Here is an 11,134-nt window from a genome sequence, read left to right on the forward strand (position 1 = left end):
ATCAAGTGGTATCGCAAAACTGCTCGATGACATATGTTGATGCATCAAACACAAGAGAGATTTGGCCTGTTCCAGACCAAGTTCTTGCCCAACTCCACGCGCTGGCATTTGTTGCACCTTAAGAATTCATAAAAAACGGCTGGAAGGGAGCTCTTATGACAGGTTGACACGTTAAATTGGCTTCGTTATTGAGGCAGGAATGCTGCTTCTAACCGCCAGCGGAGTTTGAGCCCCACGAGTCCCCACGGTCATCAGCCAAGATCTCCATCCTGCTGGGAAATTCCCACAATCATTGCATAACATGCACAGGACTAGTGAAGAAGCAGGTTTATTCAGACCCAAATTAGGACTAGCGGGATGTGATTGATGTGGTGTGATGCGATTCCCAAGGTTGGATGGACAGTTTTTCATGCAGCAGAACTAGGGCTAATGTGGCCCATGCCCCTCGCCATCAACGACTAAAGCAAGAGGAGAAGAAGTGAGTGGCAGCGGATGCAGGCTGACTGGCCGGGCTTTTGTTTGACTGTTGGGGTTCGGCAGCTGCTGGTTTGCCGAAGATCCATGGCGCCCTGCCATTGGAGGATTCTGTCGTCGTTGATCGGCGCCATCAACCCCACTTGCCGATGTGGGCCAATGATAAGGCCTGGCTACCCGCCCGGTTGATTATGTCAGCGAGGTCGACAAAACAAAGTTGGACAGGTTAGCCGATATGCAGGTTCTATTTTTGGACTTCCCCTCTGCTGGGCCGCCCCAAACGGTGTTTGTTGCTCTGCTGCCCATATAACCTCCTGCTCTTCCTCCTCATTCTCTCTCCCTTCTCTTCTTTTTCTTCTTTTCTTTTCCTCAGCAGGTCTTGTTTGTCTTCTGAAGAGCTATTCCTTTAATTTTGAGGTGCCTAATTTCCTGTGTGTCTTTTCGTTGTCTACTTCTTCTCGCGCAATCACATTCACAAGGAGCTGTGCTTCTTGCTTCCGGTACCTCTTGATTAATTCAATCCTCCAACTTGATATCGCATTGTTCGTCGCCGGTCGACGTCATTGTTTAATAGCTTCTTCTTTTCAACGTCCTTACTTTCGAGACCCGTCCGCTCTATTTTATCGATCACAATTTCCGAAAGCGACTCTGGTAGTCCTTCTGGCTTCGATAGAATATAACTGCTCCCTGATATATTCAATTCTTTTAAAATACATATAATTTCTTATCATTATTATTTTTTATCTTTTTACCACACCCCATTCACTAATATATTTACAAACTCCATTACCTTCATTACAACCATCACTTTTTACATTGTAATATACTTAATATTCGGAAGTTATTCAAGCAAAAATGGCCGCCGTGCAACTCAGTTTCTCCATCCGCACCTCTCCCAATGTCAAGACTATCCATCTCCTCGGTTCGTGGGATAACTACGCTGGTCAGCTCCCACTCTCCCAGGATGCCTCCGCCAAACCCGGCTCATGGAAGGGGACTTTCCGTTTCCAGGGCAATTCTCTCCAACTGGGACAGCGATACTGGTACTACGTGAGTAAAAGAGAATCATGAATTGCCCCTTAGTGGTTTATAACTTTGACTTGGATTCTTTCTTACTTTCTGAACAGTACATCATGGACGGCTACCATGTCTCTCATGACCCAACTGCGGAATACACTGTTGAACCCACCACTGGCCGCAAGCTCAACATCCTAGATGTTCCCAGTGGAGCCCGCAGCAGCACCAACTCTTCCCACAGACATTCCCACGCTGGACCAATCAAAGGCCGCGCTCTTTCGCCTTCCAAGATCCTCTCCCCGAAGCCTTCCAAGCCTTACGCTTCTCGCCAAATTCGGGATCCCCGCTACTCCCCACCGCCTACCGTCAGCGAACTCACCAGACGCTTTGGCCGTGTCGATATGTCCGATTCCGATTCGGATCTCTCCTCTAGCCCGCCCTCGTCGACTGGATCTTCGATCTCTACTCGCTCAGATAGCTCGTCGCCATCGTCTATCTCTTCCTTGAGCGACAATAGCTCCATTTGCAGCTGCGAGCGATACGGAATCACCCGTAAGGGAGATCGCGTCAAGATCGATTGTGGAGGTAGCCGCTGTGGAACCAAATCTCCCGCTTCCAATTCTGATATCTGCTCCAGCGACTCGGAGGAGGAATATCGCGACGCCCGCCCAATGGCCCGCCGCCCACACTACGTCTCCCACAGATGATTAACTCGCTCTTTGGTGGTTGATAAATTGTCAACTTCGTCCTCCACATCCTAGCGCGCACCGTTGTTGACAGATGGATTGCGGAAACATTAGATCCGTCTCAACACCTCAACCCCTCGCTCCCTTGTATCATTTTACCCATGACCTTGATGAAAGTAACGTCTTCCAGGGGTTAGTTATCTTTTGTTCATCCAAAAATTGGTTAAAAAGATGGAAGAAATCAATTATACCGAAGCGAAAAGGAAAAAATTGTCATGCCCGCATGCCCGCTGTCTCTTGTGACTTGAAACAATAATTTTGACGACAAACTTTTAAACATTCAGTTCGCTCACCCATATTGTTTGGTAATTTGTTTTATCTTCTTCCTGTTCTGTTTTGACTAGTTTTTCCCAACTCTGGCATCGGATAATAAACGACGCTACTTTCCATCGATTCATCCTAGCATTTGAAGCCAACAAGCACGTTGCCAGCATGAATCCACCCAGCGTCAGCGTACTGCTTTTTTCCTCTGCATTTCCACGAACCCGGCTTTTACGCGGAAAATGTCACTCTACAGCGAATCGCCAAATTCTTCTTGTTGCAAAACCGGATACTTTAGGTATCTTCCCATTCTTGGTCCCCCCCCAACCCCCCAAAAATCGATCGAGTTTCAAATCGTAATTGCCAATCGTGATGACTCCGTTACTTCGAAACCCGTACCAAATAAACACATCTTAAAAAAATAAAAATAATCTCGAAAAAAATATGTTTTTAGTTACGCAGCCATTTACGTCCCCTCGCGAAAACAAGCATCATCCATCGCAATCCGGTTGAAACCCCAGATCTTGTTTTCCAATCTTTTTTTGTGATTTACCGCAATTTGTCTTTGTCACGCAACGAAATTGCATACCACAATTTGCCTGTTCCAGCTTTTTGTATCTTATTTTTTACTTGATGTGAAACGCCGTCTTGTCACTCCCAGACTTGGTGCAACTTTTGTCGTCCCTTCAGAGCGGCCTATAGCGGCAGCTTCTGCACCTTGACCTCTATCTATGGGCTGCAAGTCGGGATGACTAGAAGCGGACACACTCAAGAGAACGCAGGAGGTGGGGTGGTGAGGTGGTGAGGATGAGAGGTCAGAGGGTATGTTTGTACTTGGAGATGGAGGGAAGAATTGCGCAGCCGCCTCATATTGCGGATGTTGGAAGGAGTGATTTTCTTTTCCTTTCTTGTGATGAGAATCGAGAAGGGGAAAGAAAAGAGGAATAGGGGAAGAAAAAAATAAAACCAAAAAACAGGGAAGATCCAGCCTGGTCAATTTAATTACTGCTGAATACACCCAAGCAAGGGCTAGTTAGTAACTTAGTTGACTTGGAAAGTTTTTTTTTTTTTTTGAAGTTCATGTCCTGCTTTGGTGGGCTCATGTATCTATTCATGTAGTTCAGAAGTAAGGTTAGTAATTCTCACTAGGTCACTCAAAAACAATTTCACATTCATGGACATGCATGAAACTTCCAGATTTTTTCACATGGTTTGAAATATCTTCATATACTTGTAGTCTGTGCTTCTCAGAGATTATTCTACTGTATGCTTTGATTTGGCTGGTTCTTCTTCTTCTTCTTACTCTTCATCCCACTCTTCTCAGATGTGTGGTTTGCTGTTTGTAAGCTCTCACACTTCTATTCCCATTCTCCTTTTTTTGCAGTGATGGTGTTAACTAGAAGGGTATGCAAAATAACCATTCAGGGAAGAGTGCAAACTTGGAGACCCTCAGGATTCTCTCATCAATCAACAACAAGGAGGAGGAGAAGGCCCTTCGCGGAAAACAGTGTGATCAACAAGATTCCCCCTCATCAGAAGATTTGAATGCTTCCAGATCTCTGAGCTCACGCACCTTCTTCTTTTTTGTTTTCTTTTCCTTTTTTTGGGGGGGGTGGGTGGTGGCAGGGATGCCAGTCGCTATGAACTAACTAGGACTTGACTCAAAAGTCCGAAATAACGACTTCCAAAGGCCGATGCCAGCAGTCGCAGAAAGATAACGTAATCAACAAGCTCATCTAACGCTCGTGTTGCTTTGTGTATACAGAAAACTTGAACCTTGCTAAGTGCGCCACTTGACCTCATTACATAATCATGACTCTGACCTCGCACAATACAGTAATAATCAGTTGGTAATTGACTTTCAACCTTTCAATTCACTCATTCATTCAGCTCATCAATCAATCAAAGCATGTATAGACTATACCTGATTCATAATCAATTAAATGAACAGATAAATTTATATAGAATATAAACAGATATTTTACAGAATTTTAAAATATATCAAGATAAAAATGTGATTCAAAGATTGCTTAAGTCAGTGTAAACTGACTACTGAGACTATGAATTTCATATTTAATCTTATTTAATCTGATCTCATACATTTCTTAATATGAATTCTACTGAGACTAGTTATTAAAAAAACATGCAAAGTAACTATATATAAGATCTTAAAATGAAATCATGACTTGAAAAAAATGAGAAAGTAGTCTTATTTAATCTTATTTAGTTTCATTCTTGATATAAAGTTACTATTTTTAGACATTTTAAGATTTTTTTTTAACTATTTTTAATTTTTTAAAAAGTAACACTTTTTGATAACATTTAAATAAGATTTAAAGTCATTTAAAGCAATAAAAATAATTTAAATTGAGAAGTAGAAATCATGATCTTATTTGAAAAATGTGATAAGAGTAGACAGTAAGTCTCACTGAGACAGTATAAAACTACTATTTAATGTTAAAACTGTGTAATAAGATCAGTTGAATTGATAATAAGACTATTAAAAAATCTGATTCTGGTCTCAGACACAGTTACATAGTCAGTCTAAGTCAGCGTATAATTACAGGCGTACACCGGCTTCTTATATACTATACGCTAAATTAATTGATGGCCGCTATAACTTCTTTTACATTTATAAGCAAGTTTCAAAGTAGCTGTGTTATTATTCAGCAGTTATATATTCTTCTGAATCACATTCTCTCTCATCAGATTCAGTCACACTTATATAATTATAACATACATTCTAGCTTCATGCAGATTAGTATGTTACTAGTGTTTATAATTATATAATCTATTTCTGATTCAGTTAGTATTCTGTATACACTCTTACAAAGAAACTTTTACTATATTACATTACTTATTCACTAACTTTTCTCATTCTTCAATTATCTTCTTTATTATTATTATTATTAAATATTATTATTTTATTCAAGATTTCTATCTCTTCTTCTTCTATTCAATATCTTCTATCAGTTTATCTATTATATTATATATGTTTCTAGTAATGACTTTCTATTTCTATAACAAGTGTTATTATAGTGCTTATACTAAGTAGTTTATTAACAGTAAACTAGCTGCTGAGATTATGAATTTCATATTTAATCTCATTTAATCTGATCTTATACATTTCTTAGTATGAATTCTGCTGAGACTAGCTATTAAAAAAACATGCAAAATAACTATATATCAGATCTTAAAATAAAATCATAACTTGAAAAAAATAAGAAAGTAATTTCATTTAATCTCATTTAGTTTCATTCTTAGTATAAAGTTACTATTTTTAGACATTTTAAGGTTTTTTTTAGACTAGTTTTAATTTTTTAAAAAGTAATACTTTTTAATAACACTTAAATAAGATTTAAAGTCATTTAAAGTAATAAAAATAATTTAAATTAAGAAGTGAAAATCATTCTCTTATTTGAAAAATATAATAAAAGTAGATAGTAAGTCTTACTGAGACAGTATAAGACTACTATTTAATATTAAAACTATGTAATGAGATCAGTTGAATTGATAATGAGACTATTAAAAAATCTAGTTCTGGTTTCAGACACGTGTGATTCGGAAGAACGTACGACTGAATAACACGGCCGCTTCCGAACACGCTTCCGAACGCGCGTACGAATGTAAAGGGGCTCTAGCGGCCACTAATTATTTAGATAATGTATATAAGAAGCCGGCGTACGCCTGTAATTATACACTGACTTAAGCAACCTTTGAATCACATCTGATAGCATGTTTAAAAACTGGTGAGAAGCACAGACTTCTTCAGAGTATGATAATTTCATATACAAAGTGATTTATAGTTATCATGTCAGTGTGATTCTAAAAATATTTCAAAAGATAGTATATGAAGAACAGTGAGCAGAAGAGTATCTGATTAATACTGCTTTACTTATTAAAGAAAAACTTCACACTCAGATGAATGTTATATATCATATATAAATGAATGAGATATGAGAAAGAGAATGAAAGTAATAAACCAGATTCAAAGAAGTTTACTCTCTACTTAAAAGAAGAATAAAAAGAGAGATAATTATTATCAGAGTTGTACAATAATAACAGAAATTATATAATAATATAATAATATAATAATAGACATTATATAATTAATAAGAAATCACTGAAATAAATATCTCTTTTAATTAATATAAACACTCTTCTCTGCTATCTGAACTGAAAGATATACAGAATCTCTCAGAGGGTTTACTCAAAGCAGTAAGAAAAGTAACTGAGATTATCAAATCAGAATTGAAGCTGTGGCGGGCTGCGCCCGATCAATCATATAGACTATTCCGTTACACTCCACAGATTCCAACCACTTCATTCTCGAATGCGTACGCTCTGATTCTCGGCCATTCTCAATTACTGATCCTCAGCCATTATGAATGCATATAGATTCTTCCGCCCTGAAACTCCACTGCATACATCATCACATACATGTATAAATATTCACTTTAATTGCTGATTCTCATACTTTCTCTTTCTTTCCTTCTCTAATGTTTTTCTCTTTGTTATATAAGACCTATATATATTATACAAATCTATTCAGTGTAGGCCTCTTACACTAGAAAAATGTTTATTGTCTTCTTATTAGAAATGATTATTCATGTATTGTCTTTTCATTAGAAATGATTTTTCACTGAGATATCTGAATGTGTAAACAATGCATAAGAAATAGAGAAACAGTTAAACAGTTAAGTGAACACTGAGTTCTCAGATAGAAGCTTACTTATCAGTTACTCTGACTCTGTAATAAGATCTTATAAAGAGAATATCAGTGAAAGACCTGAGAGTTCTGACACTCAGATGTATAAGATATTCATATAATTACACTTCTTCAGATTTCACAGATATCACATATCTGATAAATGATATAATTATATCTAATGATAATATGAGAGAATCTCTAAACATGAGTATAAATGCAGTGTCACAGTGACTCTGAGCAATATTGAAACTATAACAACAATAAATAGCTGATATGCATGCAACTTAACAATGTCAATATGAAGAGATTCAATAATTATCATAATAAGAAACTCATGCAATTTCAACATCTATAGAATTAAATACAAAAGCACTGAAGAAATGCTTAGATGCTTCTACATATTTCAATACTTTCAATCTCACTCTCTACTTATCATGAAGAATGGAAATGCTTGTGAAACTGAGTGTAGATAAAGATGTCATCAGTTCATTAATCAATCAAGATTAATATATCAATGAATGATTGAAGAATTGCATGAAACAGAAGTTTCATTTATAAATGAAAGCATGTAAACCAGTGTTATAAACATCTGATAATATTATGAAATATCTTGATACTCTGTTCTGAGACACTGTTATACAACAGAAAGTATTAGATTAATTACAGAGTGTCTGACAGAGAAACACTTCTCTTACAATATTCATCTCTGACTTCAATATCAAAATTCTAGAAGCAGATAATCAATCTTGAGAGAATCAAATGAAGATTAGTATGCTTAAGAAGATATTAACTTTCAAACTCTTACAGACTCTTATAAGTGTAGATAAAGATCAGACTTATAAAGACTTCTGCACACAGCTTCAGATATTGAATAATCATCTTATCAAGCTCAAGAGTATATAGAACAGTGATAGAAGATGTTATATCTCAGTGATTTATATATTCACACTGAAGAATAACAATGATGTAGATGCTATGAATTAAGTAGACTTAAATATCTATACATAAGCAAGAGTCTTCACTGTCTCAACAGACTTCTGAGTTTCTGAAATCACTTCTGAAGAAGTCACTGATTGACATCAATGAGAAGTGTGTATTAACTGTAACTGATTAGAGTATATTGCTTTCAACTGCTGATTAATCTACATATCTTCTCAATTGAGAGAAAGATCAGTGCCTTCTCATTTAAAAGATAGATCAGTATCTGTTCATATCAATCACATTGCAGTGAAGAAAGATTCAGAAGATAACTATGAGAATGTCTCAGTGAAACAGAGAAAAGATTAGCTTCTGTTTAAATTGATAAACAGAAGCTTGAAGAGGTCAGATAATAACAATTTGAAGAGAAAATAACAATGAATACAATTCTTATATCTACTATAATTAATAACATGTATAATATGAAAGTCATGATAGACAGTGATCTATACTACTATGTAATAATTAAATCTTCAGTTGTAAGATATTATAATCTTCAGTGTATTCTCTTATTAAAATCTCAACTTCTTGCAGAATTCAATGATTTAAAAGATATTTGTATCTGTTATATAATGAAACTAAACATAGATGTCAGAGAATATCAGTGTGAAGACATCTACACATATGAAGTTAATAATCTTGATTATAATTTTATATTAGAACTTGTCTGACTATCTGAACAAGGCATCTTATTGAACACTTAAAACAGGAGTTTAATATTTCCTAACAATGACAGAGTTCATGAGAATGATATTTATAAGACTATGAATCTGACACAGATCTCTGTCAACACCTATAAAATGCTCAGAAAAAGAAGTCACTGAAAGAATCACTGATAGCAGAATCATGTGTCAATCTATTTCATCAGTCTGATCAATATTAAAAGGACTCTAGAAAAGTTATCCTGTGTTATAATAACAGATTCTCATACAAAACTCTCTCAATAATATCATGAATATCTAGATATCTTTTAACAAGATAATACTACAAATATACCCCTCTTACAAGGCTCAGAAGTAGATCACAGTATCAAGTTAGAAAAGAAGAATGATAAGAACTCTGAGCTATCATGAGACCTTCTTTATAATATGTCTTGAGATGAACTCCTTCTTCTTCAGAAGACACTTAATAATCTGTTAAATAAGAGATTCATACATATTAGTAACGCTTCTGCTGCAGCTTCTATTCTCTTTGCAAAGAAATTAGATGAAGAACTTCAATTCTGTGTAAATTATCAAGAATTGAATAGATTAACTAAGAAGAACTGCTATTCTTTATCTCTTATCAATGAAACTCTAGCTTGCATTGAACAAGCTCAATGATTTATAAAACTAGATATCATCACTATGTTTTATAAAATTTATATTACTGAAGAAGATGAATGACTTACAGCATTCTGAATATATTATGATCTCTTTGAATGAATAGTTACACTTTTTGAACTGGTCAATGCTCTCAGTACATTTCAGAAGTATATCAATTGAGCACTCTGAGATTTCCTTGATAAATTTGTATCTGTATATCTTGATAACATTCTCATCTTCACTGATGAGTTCTGAAAAGAATATCAAGAACATATACAAAGAATATTACAATAATTACAAGAAGCAGAACTATCAATAGATATTGATAAGTATGACTTTAAAGTCAAGAGTATTAAATATCTAGGTTTTATCATAGAAGCTGGCAAGGGAATTCAAATGAATTCTGAGAAAGTCTCTGCTATTCTTGAATGAGAAGCTTCATGTACTGTGAAAGATGTATGAAGCTTCATCAGATTTACTAACTTTTATCAGTAATTTATATAAAACTTCTCAGATATCATGAGATTATTTACAGAACTTATTAAGAAGAACTCAGTATTTCAGTGATCAGTGAATACTGAAGCTGCATTCACATAGATAAAGAAGATATTCATCAATATCTCTCTACTAATGACATTTAACTCTGATTGTGAAACAGTTGTTGAAGCTGACTTCTCTGACTATGTTACAGAGAGAGCTATATTACAATATAATAATGAAGATGTCTTACAATCATGCATCTTCATGTCTAAGAAATTGAGTCTCACTGAATGCAACTATGAGATCTATGATAAGAAACCTCTTATAATTATACACTGTCTAGAAGAATGAGACTCTGAACTCTGAAGTATCTCTGAATTTGAGATAATCACAGATTATAAGAATCTCAAGTACTTCATAACTATCTGTAAACTTATTAAATAACAGATACAATGATCTGAGTTCTTAAGCTACTTTCATTTTAAAATACACTATCATTTCAGCAGCCAGAACTCAATGACAGATGCTCTCTCATAATAAGAGTAAGATATGCCTTTCAATGTAACAGACACCTGTTAAATGAACTGAGAACATTAGCTTCTAGATCTGAAGATATTAGTTGATCAAGATGAAATAACTCATAACACTATACATACTTCTCTGATTAGAACACCCTCTCTCTGAACTGTCACTGACACTGATACCGACACTGACACTGATACTGACACTGACACTGATATCTCAACTTCTTCTAAATCTACACTGAATGAATTATGATATGTAACAGCTCAAACTGATGAACTTCTTCAAGCACTCACTAAAGCAGTATATTAAGAAGCACTCTGATTCCTCTCAGAACTACATATAAGAACTGGCATCTCAGAATGCTTAATCAATAATAATAATACTCTATAGTTCTGTAAGTGATGTTGAGTTCTCTACTTTGAACTCTTATACACTCAGATAATACAAGAGATGTATAATTTGTATATGATTAGTTATTCAGGTCATGAATAACTGTATTAAATAATCTCTCAGAAGTTCTACTAGTCTGAGATATCAAACAGTATCAGACATTTTGTCTGAAACTGTAATTATTGTTTCTTCATCATCTTATGAAAGAACTGTAGAAAAGGCCTGCTGAAACTGCTTGATATCTCTGA

The 11,134-nt window shown here is 35.4% G+C and overlaps 1 protein-coding gene across 1 annotated transcript; it reads left to right on the forward strand.

Moving 5' to 3' along the window:
• Positions 1–633: 633 nt before the first annotated feature.
• On the forward strand, positions 634–3,794 carry BDBG_04693 (GTP-binding protein EsdC). Its single transcript, XM_002624783.2, has 2 exons — positions 634–1,524; positions 1,602–3,794. Exons 1-2 carry the CDS (start codon positions 1,330–1,332, stop codon positions 2,196–2,198), a joined length of 792 nt encoding a protein of 263 aa, XP_002624829.1. The 5' UTR covers positions 634–1,329; the 3' UTR covers positions 2,199–3,794.
• Positions 3,795–11,134: the final 7,340 nt, after the last annotated feature.

This window comes from Blastomyces gilchristii (assembly GCF_000003855.2).
Source record: "Blastomyces gilchristii SLH14081 genomic scaffold supercont1.9, whole genome shotgun sequence".
NCBI lineage: Eukaryota > Fungi > Ascomycota > Eurotiomycetes > Onygenales > Ajellomycetaceae > Blastomyces > Blastomyces gilchristii.

Coding starts and splice junctions, on each gene's coding strand:
- BDBG_04693 (XM_002624783.2), top strand. CDS start 1,330: ATGGCCGCCGTGCAACTCAGTTTCTCCATCCGCACCTCTCCCAATGTC. Junction 1,525..1,601: donor GACAGCGATACTGGTACTAC/GTGAGTAAAAGA, acceptor CTTTCTGAACAG/TACATCATGGACGGCTACCA.